This window comes from Macaca fascicularis, chromosome 5, assembly GCF_037993035.2.
Source record: "Macaca fascicularis isolate 582-1 chromosome 5, T2T-MFA8v1.1".
Lineage (NCBI taxonomy): Eukaryota > Metazoa > Chordata > Mammalia > Primates > Cercopithecidae > Macaca > Macaca fascicularis.
Window position 1 is genome coordinate 114917938 of NC_088379.1, and position 23891 is coordinate 114941828.

A 23891-nucleotide genomic window follows, 5' to 3' on the forward strand; every position below is an offset into this window, starting at 1 on the left:
CCAGTGTTCTTCATCAGCTGGAACATAAAAACCTTCTCATAGATATGCCTGGTTTATGCATACTTTATGTAAGATTCCAAGAACAGAACCCAAAACTAAATTCTACAGCCATAGCAAAGAGCCAACTTATTCTCTCCAATTAGAGTTGAATTTTACAGAGGCCAAGCCACAGATTCCAGCTGAATTTCTCTGGTTCGGCTACTGCTAAAACAAATATTCTGTTAAATAAAGCTTCAATTTGTATGGAAATTTAAAAATTATTATTTTTTAAATTATTTTGGGTTTCTTTAAACCAAATATTTTTTAAAATAGAGTTTTTCTGAGTGCATGAAAGAAATAAATGCAAGTTTCCCAGGGTGACAAGATGATCTAAAACGGGATTGTGGTGATGGCTGCCCAACTCTATAAATCTGTTTTTAAAATCTTAAAATAGGTAAATATTATAAATTTTACTGCAATAGGCTGTTAAAAAATGAAAAGGAGTCACACAATTAAGCTATTTCTTTCTGTAAACATCTGGTATTAAAACTGTAAAGATATTCTTTAATATCCCCATGGTCTTTTAAGCCCAGGTCCTATCCACTTCAACCATGGTTTACCTAAAAGGTCAAAAGTTTTCCCTGCAATTTTTGTAAGAATAATTTAGGAGACTTATATAAATATCAAAAAAGAACCAATATTTATATAGCACCAAGAAATACTGACCAGTATGGTTATCTGCATGAATAATCTACAGATATATTTATTTAATTAAGTATAGTGTTCTAGTCCAAACCTGCCATTAGTTAGCCACTGGGTTTTTAGCAAATTATACAATATCTCCAGGTCTCAGTTTTCCCACCTATTTCTTATGTCTCTGTAGATCACAGTAGAGCTAAGTAGCATATAATATACTAAAAAGAATAGTAATTGCTATTGTCTAATGGATAGCCACTAATATGCCAGACTATTTAGGTAAACGCTTACCCTAAGGAAGGTATTATTAGTCTTTTTTTCCTTGTTTTTTTGTTTGTTTGTTTGTTTGTTTTGCAGATGAGGAAATTAGAACATAGGAAAGTTCATTAGTTTTACCAATGTCACACAGTTATTTAGTACCAGATCCAAGATTCCAATCCAGAATTATCCAGGTTCAAAACCTATACTTATTCTCTATTCCTTGGTAGAATGGGCTTTTGGTTCTATCAGATGTGGGCATGAATCCTGACCTTGCCTTTACTATGTTAAATTAATCATCTTCTCTGAATCTCAGTTTCCTCATCTGTAAAATGAGATTACTAATACTTAACTCAGGGTCCTTGTGAAAATTAAATTAGAGAGTACATCCCCTGCCATTAGAAGCCATTTTTTAAAAACTGTCTTTTTCATCTCTCCCTCACAGAGGTTCCTTCTTGTGCATAAAAATATATCTATAAATTCTATGATTACCTTAGAGCCTACCTGAATAAACCTCACTGGGATTGAGTTCTATCAAGAGCAATTAGAGTGAACGCAAACAACACAGCATTGCTTCTTTGCTATCAGTCCTTGGCTCTGTGACTGAAACTGTCAACAAGAGTGTCAACTTCAAGGGGTAGGCATCTGTCCACAGGAACTGAGCTGAGGTCACAGACTTGTCTCACTCTGCCCTACAAACAGATGTCTAGGTGACATCTCTTAGTCACTGCAAACCAGGGTTAGAGCCAAACCAGGTGGAAGTGCTGAATCTCTTTTCTAATCCTCTTGGTCAGCCCGTTCATTCCCTAAAACAATTCTTCACAGACCATAATTCGAAATAACGAGTTTTCCCCAGGATATTATTTTCAACATAATGTCCTTATTTTGATGATGTCTGATTATTCCTCAAGCCAAAGGTAGTGTTTCCATCATAGCAGTTTGTCAGCAAGAAACCTGCTTGATTCTGCATATTAGAATGCACACCTTCAAATGTTTACCTCGAAAGTTGCCAGGTAAAAATTGATGTAATGTGGAGCTCTAGTGGTGGCAAGAGGTAAAGCAGCTATTAGTGGGAGCCAACAAAAAAGCCTAGGAAATCTCCATTTATTATTACATTAACATGCTAAGATGAAAAATGGTCCAAAATAATCCAAGATAATATACAGTAAATTTTAAATGTAATATATTTCTTTTAGATTACAAGTTAGACTTCGTAGCTAGCCTACATTAAACATCCTGAAACAATTATATCTTCTCAAAAAATAGAACTCAATGCTGTGGTTGTCATTTTTCTAATTTTACTAAGTTCATTAAGAATCATATTAATTAAGCACTAGCTATTGTTCACAGAGCTAGTAAGAATACCGTATACGAAAAAATGCTGGACTCTAAGTGGTATGATCAGTGAAGTTCTGTACCAACTGTCCTGGGAATTTAAATAATCCCTACAGGCTGATGAGGTGGTTGTGAGTTAATTCCCGCACAAGAAAAGTGCCTTCCTTGAATATTTGACTTCTGAGATATTTTCCAACTTAAAACAACTAAGAATGAGACCTACACTGTCAAAGGTTAACTCTTTGTTTTTCTGGTACCTAACGTATATGTCTTCTCACTCAAAAGGGCTTCATTTAAAAAATATAACTCCCTTATGTTCAAAAATTTAACAGAATATAAATAGTAAAATTTGTATAATGTACAACCTGGAGTTGACATTTAAAATTTCTAAATGTGGTGCCTTGTTTAGCTGTGCCAAAACAAGTTATCATGAGGGGGAAAAGGTTTCAGAATATGAAAAAAACAAGAACTTGCCTTTTCATATATAAGTACCTAAGTATCATGTTCCTTAATACTAAAGAAATTTTAAGAGACTCACTTTCCATGAGTGATGATAAAAGAAACTATCATATTCACAAATGTGTTAACAATGTTTATCTGAAATAAACATCTCAACTCATGGGAGTTTTCCATGACTTATATGAGTTGAATCCACTAGATGTTTCCAATGGCCATATTCCAAGGGCTTCTAAATTGTCAGGTCTGAGATAACTACCAAGCCATCAAAGGTACATGAAGGAAGACTTAATGATTACCCAGGGGGTCTTATTCATTATGTCCTTCTTCCCTGTCCTTCTACTAATATGCTGTCTTTAATATAGTTCCCTGAAGCTACACAGAAAAAAAAGGTAAAAGTATAAGAGCCTCTTCTTCAAAAGTCATTGAGAATGCAAGAGTTTGTAATGGGAAGCTCAAGATAAAGAACTGATTTTCTTTCAGTCATCATCTCTAGCTATAGAATAGGAGATGGAATCTTTTTAAGAGAATAGAAACAGCAGGAAAGGAAGTGAAGGTGGTTTACTAACATAATCGTATGCCAAAGGGAATAAACCAAAAAAAAAAAAAATCTGCACTAACGCAATATGAGCGAGCCAGGAATTCAGAATCTAACAGTTCTACAGTCCTTTTCACTGTGGACATTAAGACAATTTAATTGAAGAATATTTTTCAATTTGTGAATCTAAGATGTTTGTTTTTGTACATCACCTTGCCTATATTTTCTTTGGTGATTATCTCTATCTCCTTTGCTTTCCCACAACAGGCCTTGGTATGCTGCTTAAAATAATATTTGGGGCTTTATTTTCCATCCTTCTGAATGAGACATGTTGATTTTATTAAAGCAAGTTGCAGTCTGCATTCTTTCTTTACTATTATTACAGGTAGACTTGACAGACACAAGACCTTTGTCTTAAAATGCTCTGCTCTGGAGGAAACCTTGTTAAAGAAGTTCCATTTTACCTGCTGGGCAGTTACATTCTGAAGGTGCTTCTCTTGTGATTCTTATTTTAGCCATATGTTCATAGGATTTCTGTAGGAAAAGAAGAGTTATTAACAATCATCAGTAGCACTGTAGAGACATGGAGTCTTTAGGGACTCTGGCCATACGCCTGATTTACCGGCATTTCATAACCTGCATAATTAACATTTACATAAGTACTTGGACTCTAGTCAAGAAAGTAACCATGCCTAAGCCCTAAAAAAAGACAATGACCACTGATAGGGTATCAACATTGCTGGACTTGTGTAACATCTTTCTCCATTCTTCCCTACCACCACTCTCTCCCTCATATGCAGTCAATGTAAAAACCTAGCACTAAAATGTTGCAGTACTAGGTAAGCTGTGGCTTACCAATAACAGCCAATATTTTATACATGAAGGTCAACTGCTTTATCATGCTAGGCTGCAACAACTGCCAAATAGGCTCCCCGCTAGGGTAAGGTTCCAGAAAACCCCCTTACTCTAGTCTAAAGTTGCCCTTAAACATAACATAGATTCCTTTCAACTCTCAACTCCAAGGGCTCTGCATTCGTAAATACTCCGGCACTGCAACCTTTACCAAAAATAAAGCTACTTTTAAAAAAACGTTTAAACTTTTAATATGAAAAGATTGAAGGTGTGAAATTATTGACTTTACATTATACATGAGATTATTTTACATTTAAGAGTGATTACCTTTTTTGTATATTAATATCTATGACCGTAACCATCTTATAACATGTAAAAGATTTAACAGATGCTATTTCTGCAAGAAATATTCTCTCCACAATTGGGAAAGCCTCACATGTGACTTAGGATAACTAAAAAGAGGTAAAATGCCCTTTCCCCCTTTTAGAACTTCCTATATGTTTAATATGCAAACATTAAGAGACAGTGAGGGAAGATTAGAAATAGGGATGGGGATATCAAGGGATGTGCACATGTAAATATATGCTACAGTGAGCATAGATCCTTGCCTAACACACGCACGCGCACGCACACACACAGCCACACCAAGTTTGCGTACAGTAAGGGTAGCGGCTAGTCATGCACACAGAGTCACGCTTGTACAAGATGCAAAATACCCCAGCCTCTCACACCTGAGCCAGAAGTCGCTCCACTTTCTCTTGCACCATAGCCTTGAGCTGATCCAGGGTATCAGGCAGCAGATGAATGGAAGGGGCCCCTTTGGCGGATTCGAGAGCGGCGATCCTCGCCTGGAGGTTGTTGGTTTTCACACCCAGGTACAGGCAAGACACCACGGCTACCACTGACAGAAGAGCCGCCAGGAAGGCGCACGGTGACATGGTCCGGGCACAATGCTGCTCGGCAGGGCTCGAGTCCTCGGATCCGGGCTCCCGGGCCCCTCCTTTTCCTGCGTGCTTCTTCAGCAGCATCGTGGCGGGGTCGGCCGTCTCGGCTTCGCTTCCCACCCTCTACACCTTAAATAATCCTAAAAGGAAAGAAAAAGCTCGATTCCTCCAAAGTTCAGTCCCTGTGGTTGCACAACTAGCTGGTGGAGTCAAGCCCGCGAGCGGAGATGGACCCCTGCCTTGCTCAGCGTCCAGACCCGCAGGCGTGCACTATCCCCGCTTTCTTCTCTCCTCCCAGCTGGAAGTGAAAAGCACCCTCAGACCGGGGACCGGGTGGTGGTGGGGTAAAAAGCAAGACGAAGCCCACCCAGAGAGCTCTTCCGACTCCCAGAGGACAGACACCTCTTCCGAGGTCCCCGACAGCGGTCGCTCAGGGTCCGAGGGACGGCTACCGAGGCACGGCGCGGGGCCGCGGCTCGCCCTGGCCACGGAGGACCGAACCTGTTGCGCCTCTGTGAGTTTGCCTTATTTCTACCTACTCGGTGTCTTTCAGCACGCCGACCTGTTTCCCACCTGCATTCAGTTCAAGGCAAAAAGGCTGGGAGAGCACGCTAGAGCGCAGCGCGAAAGGGGCGGCTAAGGGGGAGAAGACAGGAAAACCAAATAAACCCAAGGAGCCAATGCTAGTCGCGAAGCCGAAGTCGCGGCTGCCCGAAGGATCTCCGCAACCCCGCGTGCGCGATCCTTAAATACCCTTCGGGATGCTCGTGTGAGTGTGTGTGTGTGAGTGTGAGTGCGCGCGCGCTCCGAGCACGACGTCCCTCCCCCGACCCCCTCCCGGCGCCCGGCGTCCGGCCCGCGGCTCCCGCTGCTGCCGCTGCTGCGCGCCCCCCTTCCGAAGCCAAAGCAGGAACCCGCCTTATTATCATAATGTATTCACCTTGGCCCAGCCCGCGGGCCGGCCCAGGGAACCCCCCAGGGGGGCGGGAAGCTTGGGTGGGAGCGGGGCAGGAGGTCTGTTATTAGCATAATGCATGCAAATAGCTGGAGCGGCCACCGTGATTGGAGAGGAGCCTGGCGACCCCTCCCCCTGCGCAGAGTAACTTCAGCGTCCCCGAAGGCCACCTCTCTGGCCTGGGCCAGAGGCCGAAGCGGGGTCTGCTGCGCAAGAGGCGGCAACTTTGGCTTATACTGACTCAGTCCAGCGCCCCCTCTTTATCCCACTTAAAAATGGAGAAATGGCCTCCGGGAGGAAGATGTGAAGCAGAACGCTCTATCTCTCCCGATCTTCACTCAAAAGCAGCCGCAGGAGCTCTTGCTGTCTCGCTCTGGTGCAGCGTTTTTCCCTCCTCCCTCACTTTCCCACATGCCCGGAGGCAAAGTGTCTGGCGGACGTCTGAGGTACATTTCCCCACTTCCCTTCTCTTCCCAATGCCGCCCGCAGATTCTCCAACGAGGGGAAGTTTTCTCTCCCCTCCCCCAGTTTCCTTGTCTTGACGGCAGAGTCTCCTCCCAGCTCTGTATTCCTAGTCTGTACTAGGATGCTAATGTGTTTTCCTGATTCCCTGGTTTGCGGGATTGTAAAAGGGAGTGTTGAAGTATACGCATTTCTCAGGATTTAGGAAAGGAATGAAGAATGAAGTCAGTTTTTCCTCTTACCTGACTCTCCTCATGCTGTTCCCGCTGGAACAAATTACAGGGTCTCTAATGGGATTTTGGAAAGTTGGTAACAAGTAGCATTTGACATCTAATTGACTTTGGGGAAAACAGAAATCCCACCTCTTATTTCAAAGAGTTCCTTCTTATCTCCCTATAAAAAAAAAAAAAAAAAAAAAAAAAAAAAAAAACACATATATTTTTCCTATTCTCCTTGATCAAGCTAACCTGAGGTCGTTGCTTGTTGTAACGTTGTTGACTGTAATCAACAAAATACTTACACTTAGTTGGTCTTTCACACGTGTGAACGGATATTGCTTGGTATGAAGCAAGGTAAGGAAATAACAGCATTAGAGGAAGAAAGAGACTAACATTGGAGGAAAACTCAATGAATTTTGCTATAAAGTGAAAACCATAATTCATTTATATTACACAGTGGTTCTGAAAGGATGGTCCTAGACCAATAACATCAGCATCACCTGAGAACTTAGCCAACATTTAAATTCTAGGTTCCTACCACAGATCTGAATCAGAAATGCTAGCTACTACCACTACTGGAAAAAAAAAAAAAAAAAACAGCAATGTGTTTTAACAAGCCCTCCAAATGATTTTGATATATACTACTAAAGTTTAAGAACCACTGGTATAATACTTTCCAAAATATTTTCAAATACTTTTTTGAACCTCATAACCCTGCGACGTGAGGAATTACTGTTCCTCTTTTAAATATAAATAAAATTTTTAAGTAAATTTTAAAGAGATAAATTTCAAGTCACATTTAATTGTGATTAAACATGTTTCCAATAATGACCCAAATAATGGGAACAAATGTTTTAATGTACCAACTCTTTCCGTAACCTCTAACTATTCCTTAGTCTCCTCTGCAGGCTTTCCCTGTCATTTCTCTGAAAGTTGGTGCTCCCTGGGCCTCTGTCTATTCCATCTTCTCTTCTCTGTATACTCTCTCCAGTAGAGTTCCCAGTGGCCATCATTACACTGATGAGTCATAAATTCATATCGAAAGCCCAAACCTCTCTCCTGAACCTTAGATCCATGTAGCCAGTTGCCTCTTTGCCATCTCCATTTGGATGTCTCACTCTTTAACCTGCAGCTTACCTCCAAACTCTACTCTGCTTTCTCTGTTTCCCATCTCAGCCAATGGAGTTGCCATCCATCCAGTCTCCCCAAGCCAAAATACCCAGTAGCCGGCCCTGACTTCTCCCTTGCCCTCCTCTCCTCATCTATTTAGAGTCCTTCAATACTTCCGGTTGTCCTTAGGTCAAAGATCTTACATCTTTCAACCCCCACAACAAACCCCCTTGTCTACCATCTCAACAGCCTCATTGCTCATTCTTCCTCTCAGACTCTCCACATCAACTTCTCTGAAGTGTGGAAACAATGGGAATAAAGAGCTTTTTCTTTTGGACAACACACCGCTCTTAAAATTTCATTAGAAAAGCCATTTTCTGTCTTGACTGATGCCTACAGTAGGTTACACATTTAATTTGGATGATGCAATGTTCTTATAGCATGCTTTGTGTAAATCGGCCATGAGAAGGTACATTAACAACTCTTGCAAGCCCTCAGCACTATTAGATCTTAGTAGAGAGATAGAGTTGGAATTTTGTGGCTTTGAGATCTTTATCCAAAGGATTAGATTTGCTTTATGTCTTTGGTGGGCACAATACCTCAGAAATATACCAGCCATTAGTGCTAAGATTTCAAAACCCAGTAGATTCTCTGCATTAAGCACAGAGAACGTGTGGATCAACAAAGCTCTGAGGGTTTGAACGCATGTTGTTCTGTATATTCATCAAAGCACAGTTGTTATTTTGGTTCCAATGTGGAGGCTTCAAAAAAGTAAAAATAGCACTAAAAATGCTGTAGTCCAGCTGACTCCAATTTGCCTGACTAATATCAATAGTTATTAATAGTAAAATGCAAACAGCGGGCTATAGGACAGGTATGCAGTGGGAAGAATAATGGACACCCAAACATGTCCATGTCCTAATCTCCAAAACAGTGAATGTGCTGCCTTGCATGCAAAAACAGATTGGCAGATATGATTCAGTTAAAGATCTTGAGGTGGGGAGATTTTCTTCAATTATGTGGGTGGGCCCAGTGTAGCACAAGGGTCCTTCTAAGGGGAAGGCAGGGTCTCAGAGTGAGAGGCAATGTAACAATAAAAGCAGAGGTGAGAGTGATGTGAATACTGGCATAGAAGATGGAAGGGGGTCACAAATCAAGGAATATAAGCAACTTCCAGAAGCTGCAAAAGATAAGGAACAAGTTCTCCCCTAGATCCTACAGAAAGAACACAGCCCTGCCAACACCTTGATTTTAAGACCTCTGGCTATCAGAACTATAATTAATAAGTTTGTGTTGTTTTAAACCACTAATTTGTGATAATTTGTTACAAGAGCAAAGGAAACCAATATCATCACGATCACAAGAAATCAATGTTCATCTGCTACAGCATCATAAGTGATATTGGAACCACCATAATGCCCTACAACTCAAGCAGACCCTGTAGTAACAAAGCGCTGTCTGTCAAATGTTTATACATTTCTATTTCATTGACATGCCCACTGGGAAAGGATCAGAGAGATATGCCCTCTCTCATGTCATATAAAATTAAGATGCCCTTTATGAAGACATATTAAACTGAATAAAATAAGTTGTTTCTTTGATGCCTCCCATTAATGCAACTCAAAAACAATAAATCATCCAAGCTGTATAGTCACTTTCATCTCTCCTCCCTACTAATGCTAGCCTAGCCAGAATCCTGACCCAGGACTCAGCATTGCTACTGTTTTCTGCTTTGTTTTTGAGAGTGTGTCTCACTCTGTTGCCCAGGCTGGAGCCCAGTGGCATGATCATGGCTCACTCCAGCCTCCTGAGCCCAGACCACCTGGGCTCAAATGATCCTCCCACCTCAGCCTCCTGAGCAGCTGGGACCACAGGTAATCACCAGGCTAATTTTTTATTTTTTGTAGAGATGGAGTCTCTCTGTGTTGTCCAGGCTGTCCTCAAACTCCGGGGCTCAAGTGATCCTCCTGCCTTGGCTTCCAAAAGTGCTGGGATTACAGGCATGAGCCACCGCACCCGGCCCACTGCTAGTACTATTGTTACCAATCTCCATGACAGAAAAAAATGAAATAAAGATTAATGACAGAGAGGCATATCAGGAAGTTAAAGTAAGAAAGAAAGCACCTGGAGAAAGAGCAAGAAAAGATAAAGGGGAAAACTGAGACAGAAGAAAGGAGCTTTTTAAGTGGGTAAAAGTGTTTTTTTAAAAAGAAAAAGACATAATCCACTCCTATATACCTCTAGGAGGCTAATCTTTAAAGGACATAAAGCATAGAAGTGAGAAACTAACATATACTAAAATTTCTGATGGTTTATGTGTATTTAGAAAGATTATCTGCCCAAAGTAAATAGCTGAGATAATCGTGGTATGCTCTTTTTAGATATTAACTACATTGCAAAAAAAAATTTAGTTTTATTAGAAAATATATTTTAGCATCATTGGTTTTTGAGGCTAAGGTTTTTATAATCACAGTTTTCACCTAAGTTCACCAACAAAGCTATCAAGCAGAAGCGAATGTATGAAAAGATTTGTGGCCTTTTTTTTTTTTTTTTTTTTTTTTTTTTTGGACACTGAGTTTCACTCTTGTTGCCCAGGCTGGAGTGCAATGGCACGATCTCGGCTCACTGCAAGCTCTGCCCCCCCGGGTTCAAGTAATTCTCCTGCCTCAGTAGCTGGGATTACAGGCATGCACTACCACACCCGGCTAATATTGTATTTTTAGTAGAGACGGGGTTTCTCCATGTGGGTCAGGCTGGTCTCAGACTCCCGACCTCAGGGGATCCGCCTGCCTCAGCCTCCCAAAGTGCTGGGATTACAGGCGTGAGCCACCACACCCGGCCTGTGGCCGTCTTTATATACCCACAACCACCCGTTGCGTCCACTCAGTACCTTAATAAAGAAAATGGGAGAATACATTGTGTACAGTATTAAGCATGTTATTTTATATTCTTCAGATGAGAATGTGAGCTCATGGAAACATCTTTTAAGAAGACAAAGTTTCCTAAAGGGAATGGAGAAGGCAGCAAAGAGTTAAGTGAACTGAAACTTAAAAGATGCAGTTCTCCCACAGCCAGGCAAATTTCAATAAATCATAAACAAATTATAAATATCTTTAGGAGCAGAAGAGCAGAAAAGAAGGATTTAGCTCTTAGTGACAGGCTGAAAAATTCTTTTTCAAACAGATCAAGGAACTGATCCCATTTATACAAGCCTGGTTAAGCAAGGGGCTTACAGCTGTATGAATGCAATAATCTAGATAATACAAGCCCTCCAAAATATCAATCCTCTATGCAGAGTCAGTTTTATGTTTGCTGTTTGTTCTTGTTTTGTTTTATTTGGAAGGAGGAGGTAATTTTTTTCCTCAAATCTTAAATAACAAGGTAATAGCCCCACTTAATGGGTTCTTCCCCAAAAGTCACCAATTATATTGCTAACTCAAACAAGAGGCAACTTTTCATTGAACTTCCAAATCAACTTTTTCTTATAATGCTACATACACTGAACATGTTCATATCATTGAGTCAGCTCATGATTAAGAACACAGAACCCAAGGCCAGTCTGCCTGCATTCATTATCCAGCTCTGCCATTTAATAGCTATGGGACATTGGGTAAATTACTTCACTTTTCTGTGCTTCATTTTTCTGGGCCATCTATAAAAGAAGAATGATAATACTTAACCATTAGGATCTTTTGCTGGAATGGTTTGTGAAGGCATTACAATGCCTGGTAGATATTAAGTGCAATATACATTTACCTCTTGTTGTTGCTATTATTATTATTACTTTAAAAGTGTCCGTTTATTGACCCATTGACACTGAAAAGCAAGAACAATCCATACGATTATGCTCTGGGGCAACGGTATATCCTAATCGTGATTTTAGTCCTATTTCAGTTTACAAGTATAAAACAGCGTCAGGGCAACATTTCAGCTACTGGATAATTTGGAAAAGTCCCTACAACAGGCAACCATTAATGTATTTGATATCATTTTAGGTTAGTTTTGCCTGTTTTAGAGCTTCATATAAATAGAAGCATACAGTATATATTTTTGTTATTTGTTTTTGGTGGGTGTTTTGGGGTTTTTTTGTTTTATTTGACACAGGGTCTCACTCTGTCTCCCAGGCTGGAGTGCAGTGGCATCATCACAGCTCACCGTAGCCTTAAACTCCTGGGTTCATGTGATCCTCCCACCTCAGCCTCCTGAGTAGTAGTTAGAACTACAGGCAGATGCCACCATGCCCAGCAATTTTTTTTTTTTTAGAGATGGGGTCTCACTATGTTGCCCAGGCTGGTATTAAACTCCTGGGCTCAAGTGATCCTCCCACCTCAGCTTCTCAAATTTTTGGCATTACAGATATGAGCCACTCTGCCCAGTCATAGATATTCTTATGTGCCTAGCATCTTTTGCTCAACATGTTTTTGAGATTTGTCTATAGTGTTATATTTTGTTCATTTTTATTATGATGTAATATTCCACTGTTAGAATACACCATGACTTGTTCATCTGTTCACTTGGTCCATTTTTTTGCTGTATAAATAAAACTACTATGAACACTTATAAACAACTTTTTATTTTGTGTATTTCAAAAACAAAGAGAACAATTTCATTTCACTTAGAGATGATGATTAACTAAGATACTTTTTATAAAGAACAGAAAAGAGAATGTGGTTCTATCAGATAGTAAAATATATTATAAAGATATAGTAATTAAGCCAGTTTAGCATTGCTTCAGGGACAGAAATTAAACCAAAGAAGTAGAATAAAGACCCACATATATATAGGTACTGAAAATGAAAATGAAATAACACTGCAGAGGGGTAAGGAAAAGGTGAACTTTTCAATCAATTTTGCTATATATTCAGACAGAAAAAATTAAATTTTTCTGCAGAGAATTCACAAAACTTAAAGGGAGATGGTTTATAAACCTAAATATAAAAGGTGATAATATGAGGGATCTTCAAAAAGTTCATGGAAGATGCATGTTATGAAAAAACTATGCATGGATTTCAAAATGTTTTGCACCAAAATAAACTCATACTAATTTGTTAGACCATATCTTAATAGGATCTAGTTTGAGGTATTAAGGATAAAACATCAGTTTGAAAAAAAGTCCCCATCAGAACAACAGGAGTTCTCCTAAAATTGAAGCAAGAAAAGATACCAAATTTATGGAATTTATGGTGAAGCTAGGTGGCACAATGGTGAAATCACTGATGTTTTACAAAAAGCTTAAGGAGACAGTGTCCACAAAGAAATCACCAATTTGCAAATGGATAACTCATTTTTAGAAGGGACAAGATGATTTTGAAGATAAAGCTCCAGTTTATCATCACAGTTTACATTCACAAATTGATGTATTTGTGAGTGTAAACCAAAAATTCTAAGCTCCCCCATCCAATTGCATGGACCCCTCCTCTCAGCCAAGGGCATTCTAAGGTAAACCTGAAACAGTAGTTCAGGCTATGATGGGAATGGGTGGTCGGACATGCCTCATTATACCTTTCTCCCATTAAAATTCAGGCACAGCTGACCAGCATTAACATTAAAATGAGACCGTAAGACTGATAGAACAGTCTTTTTATAGCAAGAAGATACCAACGTGACAGATAGCAAGGGCTGTTAGAAACCAAAGTATTTTACCCCAAAATATGTTTCTTTGCCATATCTTGAAATAGCCCTGCAAAGTTGTCTCGTGGGGAAAATCTACATTTTGTAGAGAATCCCCTTCCCTTTTCAGGCATTTTTCCTGATCCAGGAGAGAATCAACTGGGAGTCTGGCACTTTTTTAAGTCTGAAAAGAAACATTTGCAACCTGTTCTCTCTAAAGCCTATTCCCTGGAGACTTCATCTGCATAATGGAAACCTTGGTCATCACAACCCCTTATCTTAGCCCAGACATTCCTTTCTATTGATTCTAGGTCTTTAGACAGTAATTCAACTCTTTCACCCAATTGGCAGTCAGAAAATCGTTGAATTCACCTATGACCTGGAAGCACCTGCTTTGAGTTGTCTCACCTTTTCAGACCAAACCAATGTACATCTTACATGTACTGATTGATGTCTTATGTCTCCCTAAAGTATGTAAATCTAAGCTATAGCCTGACCATCTCAGGCGCATGTTCCCAGGACTCCTTGGGACTGTGCCCCACGCTATTAGTCACTCATATTTGGTGCAGAATAAAACTCTTCATATATTTTACAGAGTTTTACTCGTTTCGTTGACATGAGAAAAAAAATAATTGTGTTCATCCCCTAATTGGAAAGGACCAACAATTAAGAACAGAGACAATAGCCAACATCATAGACATTGCGATTGGTTTGGCTTACACAATCTGACTGTAAAATTAAAGTTGAGAAAACTTTCCACTCAGTGAGTGCCAAAACCATTGCACCCAGATTAACTGCCAACAATAGTAAAGCTTTCAATGAAAATGTTAAACAAGTGGGATCAAGATCCCGAAGCATTTCTTTGAAGAACTGTAACAGGGATGAAACATGGCTTTACCAGTATGCTCCTGAAGACAAAGCACAATCGAAGCAATGGCTACCAAGAGGTGGACATGGTCCAGTCAAAGCAAAAGCAGCCCAGTCAAAAGCAAAGGTCATGGCAACAAATTTTGGGGATGCTCAAGGCATTTTGCTTGTTGACTTTCTAGAGGGTCAAAGAATTATAATATCTACTTATTATGAGAATGTTTTGAGAAACTTAGCCAAAGCTTTAGCAGAAAGATGCCCAGAAATTGGGTAGAGTTTCTACAGTCCTGATTTGTCTCCTTCTGACTTCTCTTTGTTTCCTAATGTTAAAAAAATCTTTAAGGGACATTCATTTTTCTTTAGGTAATAATGTTAAAAAAGACTGCATTAACATTGTTAAATTCCCAAGACCCTCAGTTCTTTAGGAATGCACTAAATAAAGGTTGAGATGATTGATGACAAAAGTGCCTAGAACTTGATGGAGCTTAATTTGAGAAATAAAGTTTATATTTTTTATTTTTACCTTTTAATTCCATTTTTCCATGAACTTTTTGAAGATCTCTTGCATAAAGCATTTAAAATATAATAAAGGAGAATGTAATCATGACCTTGGATTAAGGCAGGGTTTTCTAAATAATACACATAAAGAGCTAGCCACAGAGGAAATGATTGATAAATTGGAATATATTAAATCAAGATCTTCTGTTTATTAAAATGATTAAAATACAAGATACAGAATGAGAAAAGATATTTGCAAAATATAGAAATGAAAAAAGACTGTTATCTAGAATGTATAAGAATTCTTGCAAATCAGTACAAAAAAGCACCAACCTAATAAAAAAAATTAGCAGAAGCTTAAATAAGCACTTTTACAAATGAAAAACAAAAAACAGCCAATAAACATTTTTAACTTTTAAGTTCGTACATGTGCAGGTTTGTTACATAGGTAAACTTATAGGAGTTTGCTGTAAAGATTATTTCATCACCCAGGTATTAAGCCTAATATCCATTAGTATTTCTCCAAATCCTCTCCTTCATCCCACCCTTCACCCTCTAGTAGGCCTCAATGTGTGTTGTTCCCCACTATGTGTCCTATACTCTCATGATTTAGCTCCCAGTTATGAGTGAGAACAGGCAGCATTTGATTTTTTGTTCCCATATTAGTTTACTAAGGTTAAGCATCCAACTCCATCCATGTCCCTGCAAAGGACATGATCTCACCTTTTTTTAATGGCTGAATAGTATTCCATGGTGTATTTGTATCATGTTTTCTTTATCCAGTCTATCACTGATGGGCATTTAGGTTGATTCCATGTCTTTGCTATTGTGAATAGTGCTGCAATTAATATACACATGTTTTTTATAATAGAACAATTTATATTTCTGTAGCTATATACCCAGTAATGGGATTACTGGGTCAAATGGTATTTCTGTCTTTAGGTATTTGAGGAATCACCACACTGTCTCCCACAATGGTTGAACTAATTTACACTCCCAACAACAGTGTATTAATGTTCCTTTTTCTTCACAACCTTGGCTGTGATAGCCACAGAAGATAGACAAATTTCTAGGCAGGCAGGATGGTTCCTTGGTGAAACTCGACCTTCAAGCCAGACAGTCTAAAGCCTGAAAACTGAGCTACTAATTCAGGATAGAATCCACAGATCTGAGTGAGAACTTCCATCCCCGCCTTATCCACTTTCTCTATATATAGGTTCTTACTGAATGATGCCTTTTAACCAATTGAATGGTGTCTTTTCCAAGCCCACCCATAAACCAATCAGCACATGTTCCCCCATTCTAAGCCCATAAAAACCCTGGACTCAGCCTCACTGATGGCAGTCTACTTTTGGGTCGCCTCTTGCTGCTGAAAGCTTTCTTTCTGTCACTCAGTAAAATTCAACTCTGCCTTACTCACTCTCCAATGTCCATGTACCTCATTCCTCTTGGTCATGAGACAAGAACTCGGAACTCACCAAACTGCAGGAGTGAAAGAGCAGTAACACTCCCTCCCACTCACTGAACTATGGGAGTAAAGAAGTTGCTTGGCACCACTCTCTCCCTCTTGCTGAACTACAGGAGTGAAGAAGCCACTGGGAGTCGCTCCCTCTCACTCACCGAACTACGGGAGTAAAGAAGCTGCAACCCTTCTGGAGGCTCATCCAGGTCTTCAGAAGGGTAAGATCAGACCTGTGACCCTTTACTTTCGTTTCTGAGGGTTTTCATCCTCACATTTTTTTTGAAAACAGATAAAACACCAAGTCTCTGTCAGACAGTTAAGGGTGAATAGAGCAACTGCCAATCTACAAGACTCAGAGGACAGGCTTGCTCAGGAGGACATTGTCAGTCCCCCTTCATCCTCGAGTGTGGGGAATGTTGGCCTTGTTCCACTCCACTTTCCTTTCATGGAAGTCTAGCCATCACATGGGATTGGAAAAAGGTCCTGGGACAACTGAAGGTATCTAGCCAAGGCACACCTTGGTGTTACCTGAAGGCTCCTGGATCAGCTCCAATCCCCCACAGCCCATTCAGGTGCTGGGCCATGGCTTTGAGTCCTTCCTATCTCATTTTCTTTCTTTCAAAAGTGTCCTGACTGCTATCCCCTTTATAGATAATGTTACGGGTGTTTTTGCAACCAAAAGAGATACTATTACTGGATAGAATGAGTACTGGCTTAGTCATCAGGAGTGTAATCCAGAACAATGTTGCTTCTGTCTATTCTTAGAAATAGACGGATGTAACAATTAAAATAGTTTTCTTTCCCCTGTTGAAGAAACTCATTACCACAGAACAAGAGGCTATTTCACCCAGGTACCTTCCCTCCTCTGCATTTAAATTGTTTTTTGCCACCCTGTCAAGAGTCAACATAATTCTGCAAATACAAGGAGCTTTTCTATGCAAGGAATCAATGTTTTCCTTTTGGAAGGCATCTTATTAGACCAGGTCCCCAATTCCCAGGATTCCTTTTCTTTCCTTTGTTTGAGGAGGATCTGGTTCCACAGCTTCACCTTAGCATTACTCCATTGTATTTTCCAAGCTTCGATTTGAAGCCCTATAAAGAAAACTAGATTTGAGGGACCAAGAGGCAGTCAACAGCAGAAGACTAGGGCACAGCACAGTGCCTATCCCTGCCAATTAGGTCTTCCCACTTCGTGGGTAGAGGTCATGTTCACATCCATGGTGTAAACGCCATGAGCCCATCCATGGCATCAGTACTAGGTATTGAGATCTATTGGTCACCTGCAGGCTTACAAACCCCAGAATCCCAAAGATGTACCTGTTAACTGCAACAAATGTGGCAAACCAGGGATGTTAAAAAGGACTTCCCAGGCAGCATGAGGAAGCCACCTTGACCCTGTCCAATCTATGGTGGGGACCACTGGAGGGTAGACTGTCCCCAGAGATGCAGGTCACCAGATCCAAAGCCAGTCTCACAAGTGGTCCAGCAGGACTGATGGGTCCCAGGGCTCCTCTCCCTGGCTCTGACAGCTCAGACTTCCATTACCATCCAGGAGCCCTGAATGATTCTGGAGGTCGAAGGGAGGAAGGTGAACTTCTTCCTGGATAACAGAGCAGCCATTTCTAGTCTCCTCTGCAATCCAGGCCTCCCTTCTTCCCTTAGCATGACTATGAGGGATGTCTCAGGAAAGCTTTTAACCTGATAATTTTCCCAACCCCTTAGTTGTAGTTGGGGTGAAGTCGTGTTTACTCATGTCTTTTTAATCATGCCTGAAAGCCCAACTTCTCTGTGAGGCAGGGATATTTTAGCTCGTATGTGAACCACTATCCTATGGCTCCAGGACAGACTCCTTGCCTCTCCCTGGTGGAGACTGATATCAATCCAGAAATTTGGGTAACTCAAGGGAAAACTGACTGAGCCACAACCACCATACTGATCTGGATGCACCTTAAGGATCTCACCTCCTTCCCTAACCAGAGAAAATATGCTCTAAAACTAGAAGCTAGGAAAGGGCTGGAAGCCATCATTGATAACTTGAGGATGCAGGGCCTCCTCAAACCCTGCAACAGCCCTTATAGTGCCCCAATATTGGGAGTACAGAAACCCAATGGGGAATGGAGACTGGTCCAGGACTTCTGCCACATTAATGGCTGTGTTTCCAATTCATCCAGTGTTTCCCAATCCCTATACCTTCATAACTCAAATACCTGAGGGAACTATGGCTCACAGTCCTGGACCTAACGGACATATTTTTCTGCATACCACTATATCCCGACTCCCAGTATTTGTTTGCATTCAAGGTCTCTCCAACTAGACCACCCAGTTAACCTGGATGGTGCTACTCCAAGGATTCTGGGATAGTCCTCACCCATTTGGGCAGGCATTCTCAAAAGATCTCTCTGGGTTCTTTCATCCTCAGGTTAAAGTTTTACAAAATGTAAATGACATTCCCCTTTGTGCCCCAACTGAGGAAATCTCTCAGGAAGACACTAAGGCTCTTCTTAATTTCCTAGCTAACAGAGTCTCAAAATCTAAGGCTCAGCTCTGTCAGACTTCAGTGAAGTACTTAGGTCTAGACTTGTCAGAGGGGACCAGGGCACTGGGTGAAGAAAGGATTAAGCCTTTCTCTTGCTTTCCCTTCCCCCAAACCCTCAAACAACTGAAGGGATTCTTGGGCATGACAGGATTCTGCAGATTATGGATACCTGGGTAGGATGAGATAGCTCATCCCTTATATCACCTAATAAAAGAAACTCAGGCAGCTAAGACTCCCTCCTGAATTTGTGAACCAGAGGCCAGAAGGGCCTTTGACCAGTTGAAATAAGCCTTGCTTGGGGCACCAGCCCTTAGTCTTCCCATAGGGAAGTTGTTTGATCTTTATGTATCAAAAAGGAAGGGAATGGCCCTGGGAGTTCTAACCCAGGCCTGAGGTCCAGCCCAGCAGCCTGTAAGCTACCTAAGCAAGGAGCTTGATTTGGTAGCTAAAGGATGGCCAGCCTGCCTCCAGGCAGTTGCAGTGGTAGCTTTGCTAGTGCCAGAGTCCACTAAGTTAACCATGGAGAACAACAACATAATGTGGCAGGACTGCTGCCTTCTAAAGGGAGTCTCTAGCTAACAGACAACTGCCTCCTCAAATATCAGGCTCTGCTATTGGAGGGATCTACAGTTCAGTTAAGAACCTGTCCTGGCTAACACAGTGAAACCCCCGTCTCTACTAAAAATACAAAAAATTAGCCAGGCGTGGTGGCGGGCACCTGTAGTCCCAGCTACTCATGAGGCTGAGGCAGGACAATGGCGTGAACCCAGGAGGTGGAGATTGCAGTGAGCCGAGATTGTGCCACTGCACTCCAGCCTGGGTGACAGGGCGAGACTCCATCTCAAAAAAAAAAAAAAAAAAAAAAAAAAGAACCTGTCTCTGTCTAAACCCAGCCACATTCCTCCCAGAGGAACCTGAGGAGACTGAACATGACTGCAAACAGATAGCAGAGAAAAACCTAAGCAGCCAGAGAGGACCTCAAGGAAATCTCCTTAGAGAACCCAGACTGGATTCTCTTTATGGATGGAAGTTCTTTTGTAGAACAAGGGATCCATGAAGCAGGGTATGCAGTAGTCACCCTGAATGACACTACTGAGAGTGCACCTCTCTTCGGGCACAGTTTCTCAACTAGCTGAGCTTGAGGGTGCTTGAATTAAGCAGAAGGAAAGCAGTTGGCATTTATACTGATTATAAGCATGCTTTCCTAGTCCTTCATGCCCATCCCACTATCTGCAAAGAGAGACTTCCTCACAGCTAATGGGTCTGCCATTAAATACTGTCAATAAATTAATAGACTATTATCCTCAGTTTTCCTTCCATGGGAAGTGACAGTAATACATTGTAAAAGCCCCCATAGGGGATGGATGAGATAGCTGAGGGAAATAAACTGGCAGACCAAGCAATTAAATCGGCAATGAGAGGGCCCCAGATTTCTGATCCACTTGAAGCCCCTCTGATATAGGAGGGCTCCGTAACAGAAATAAAAACCTCAATATTCTCCTGCAGAAATAGAATGGGCCACCTCTTGGGGGATACACCTTTTAGCCCTTAGAGTGGCTACAATGAGGTTGGCAAACTTCATCTACCAGCTTCCAGCCAATGGAAAGTTCTTAAAATTCTTCACCAAGCCTTCCACCTAGGAAAGGATAAAACCTATTAATTGGCCCAAAGGTTGTTCTCAGGTAAAAATCTGCTAAAAAATGACCAAACAGCTCATTAATGCTTGTGAGACTTGCCTTAAAAATAATCCCCTCAATCAACGGCTTCTCCCTGCAAGAACCCAAAGAGTGTGAGGCTACCCAGGAAAAGACTAGCATATAGATTTCACCCATATGCCAAAGATAAGGGGCATCCAATACCTCCTGATTTGAGTAGATGTCTTCACTAACTGGGTAGAAGCATTTCCATGTTGAACAGAGAAAGCCAATGAGGTGATAAAAGTACTAATTAATGAGACAGTTCCTCACTTTGGATGCCCTAAGTACCTCCAGAGCGATAATGGCCCCTCATTCAAGGAAGCTATCACCGAGGGGGTCTCAAAGGCATTAGGCATACAATACCATCTTCATCGTGCTTGCAGACTACAATCCTCGGGAAAGGTAGAAAAGACAAATGATATTATCAAAAGGCACCTCAGAAAACTGTCTCAGGAGACTCATCTCCCCTGGATTACTCTTCTTCCTATGACCCTACTATGTGTTAAAAACACCCCTTTGAAGTCCCTTGAAAATGATGGATGGACAGCCTTTTCTCACCAATGATTTCTTGCTAGACCAAGAAACCTCTTATTTGATTAAACATGTAACTTCTTTGGCCCATTTCCAACAGGAACTGAAACAACTTGGAGGCCCAATCCCATGAACTAGGGGGCCACCTTTATTCAACCCAGGGGACCTAGTACTGGTAAAGGCTCTTCCTTCTCTTTCTTCCTCTCTAGGCCTGGATTTGGAGGGAACTTAGACTGCACTTCTTTCTACTCTTTCAGCAGTAAAGGTCACTTGAATAGATTCTTGGATTCATATACTGAAGTAAAGGCCTGAGGAACTGACAGAATTACTTCTGTTGACCCAGAACAGCACCCAAAGTACCAATGTGAAGAGAGACCTCGAGCTGAAGATCATAAAAGATAAGTGTCAATAATTAACCTTCCATGGATATCCTCTTTATAGTCTTGCTTGTACTTGCTGTTCTTGCCTTTGTTCTGTTCCTCACCATAAAGCATATTTGCCAAGGACCTCTTAATTCTGAACACCCATGAGATTATCTACTCTCCTAAACTGCTATCTCTTCTAAAATGTAACTGCCCTCCCCTATATAAGATTTTATTTATTTCACAAGAGTGAAACAGCTCTGGTCACAACGTTGTTTTCAAACTGGCTAGTTTATTTTACTTCTTATTTCTGTTATCTCTCGCACTGGCGTGGATTTTTCCCTTTTAGCTCCTCTTTGTATAATCTCGTAATTGGTCCATGAATACTTAACCTCCTTGTAAAATTTATTTCTTCTCACCTAGAGGTCATCGAACAATAGATGGTCATGCAAATGGAGCCTTGAATGACAGCCTCCTTTATACCAGGGACCCTTAAATAGGCCTCTGAGAGAGATCTGACTGCCATTTTCCCAAAACAATACCCCTTGTCAGCATGAAGCAGGTACAGTAGTCATTATCCCTATCCTAATGGCAGCTAGATATACCTCTTCAGAGGGGGAATTGATAGGGACAGGAGACAGACAAATTCCTGGGCAGACAGGGACAAGTCCCTGGTGAAACTTGACCTTCAAGCCAATGACAGTCTAACGCCTAAAAACCAAGCTACCAGTTTTGGATAGAATCCATGGACCTGAGTGAGAACTTCCATCCCCATTGTACCCACACTCTCTCAGTTCTTTCTGAATGATGCCTTTTCCAAGCCCACTCTTAAGCAATAAGCATATATACCCCCATTTCTAACCCAATAAAAACCCTGGACTCAGCCTCACAGATGGCAACCCACTTTCAGGTTCTCTTTGCTGCTGAGAACTTTCTTTCTGTCAGTCAATAAAATGCTACTCTGTCTTATTCACTTTGCAGTGTCTCTGTACCTCATTCCACTTGGTCATGAGACAAGAACCTGGAACCTGCCAAACTGCGGGAGTGAAAGAGCCATAACACTCCCTCCTCCTCACTAAACTACAGGAATGAAGAAGCCACTGGGCATCACTCCCTCCTGCTCACTGAACTGTGGGAGTAAAGAAGCTGCAACATCAGCATCTGTTATTTTTTGACTTTTTAATAATAGCCATTCTGACTGGTGTGAGATGCTATCTCATTGTGGTTTTGATTTGCATTTCTCTAATGATCAGTGATGTTGAGATTTTTTTCATATGATTGTTGTCACATAGATGTCTTCTTTTGAAAAGTACCTATTCATGTCCTTTGCCCACTTTTTAATGAGGTTGTTTGGAGAATAAACATTCTTAAATGTGCTCAACCCTATAAGAAAAAATGCACATTGAAACACCATATGATACCACTGTTCACCTATCACAATGGTTAAAATGAAAGAGATAAACAATAAAAAATTTAAACAAGAATGTAGAGCAACTGGAACTCACACACTGCTGGTTGTAATGTAAATTTGCACAAGTACTTCAGAAAACTGTCACTATCTGTAAAATTGAACACATGTGAACACTTTATGGAAGGACCTTGAAGAGAGTAATAGAAAAAGTCTGAAAGCCTAGAAAACTGTGTTAGTAGATGCCTGTATTAGTCCACTTTAAAACTGCTATAAAGAACTACCTGAGACTGGGTAATTTATAAAAAAAAAAAAAAGAGGTTTAATTGACTCACAGTTCTGTGTGGCTGGGGACACCTCAGGAAACTTACAATCATGGCAGAAGGCAAAGGGGGAGCAAGGCACATCTTACACAGCAGCAGGAGAGAGGAAGTGCCACACTTTAAAACCATCAGATCTCATGATAACTCACTTACTATCATGAGAACAGCATGGGGAAAACCGCTGCCATGATTCAGTCACCTCCCACCAGGTCCCTCCCTAATATGTGGGGATTACAGTTCGAGATGAGATTTGAGTGGGAACACAGAGCCAAACCATATCATACTACCCCTGGACCCTCCCAAATCTTATTTTCTTCTCACATTTCAAAACACAATCATGTCTTCCCAATAGTCCCCCAGTGTCTTAACTCATTCCAGCATTAGCCTAAAAGTCCAAGTTCAAAGTCTCATCTGAGACAAGACAAGTCCCTTTCACCTATGAGCCCATAAAATAAAAGCAAGTTAGTTTCTTCCAAGATAAAATGAGGATACAGGCATTAGGTAAATACTTCCATTCCAAATGGGAGGAATTGGCCAAAAAAAGGGGTTACAGGCCACATGCAAGTCCAAAACCCAACAGGGATGCCATTAAATCTTAAAGTGCCAAAATAATTTTTTGCTCTATGCCTCACAACCAGGGCATGCTGATGCAAGAAGTGGGCTCACAAGGCCTTAGGCAGCTCTGCCCTTGTGGTTCTGCAGGGTACAGCCCCCTTGGCTGCTTTCACGGGCTGGCATTCAGTTCCTGCAGCTTTTCCAGATGTGCAGTGCAAGCTGTTGATAGATCTACCAGT

At 41.1% G+C, this 23891-nt stretch overlaps 1 protein-coding gene and 1 long non-coding RNA gene across 3 annotated transcripts in view; one reads left to right on the forward strand and one right to left on the reverse strand.

The window, feature by feature from the left end:
* Positions 1–5781, reverse strand: part of COL25A1 (collagen type XXV alpha 1 chain) — a 506241-nt gene extending 500460 nt beyond the window's left edge. For both annotated transcript variants that reach the window (XM_065545315.2, XM_045392741.3), the window contains exons 1-2: positions 4846–5781; positions 3727–3796 (exon numbers count right to left, since the gene is read on the reverse strand). In XM_065545315.2, the coding sequence (XP_065401387.1) occupies positions 3727–3796; positions 4846–5142 (367 nt within the window). In that variant the 5' untranslated portion in view covers positions 5143–5781. The remainder of the gene's footprint in view (positions 1–3726; positions 3797–4845) is intronic.
* Positions 5782–6275: 494 nt separating this feature from the next.
* On the forward strand, positions 6276–22850 carry LOC123573608 (uncharacterized). The gene is made up of 5 exons (XR_010586946.2): positions 6276–6459; positions 16360–16458; positions 21262–21406; positions 21790–21928; positions 22348–22850. It is a non-coding gene; the product is annotated as an uncharacterized lncRNA (long non-coding RNA).
* Positions 22851–23891: the final 1041 nt, after the last annotated feature.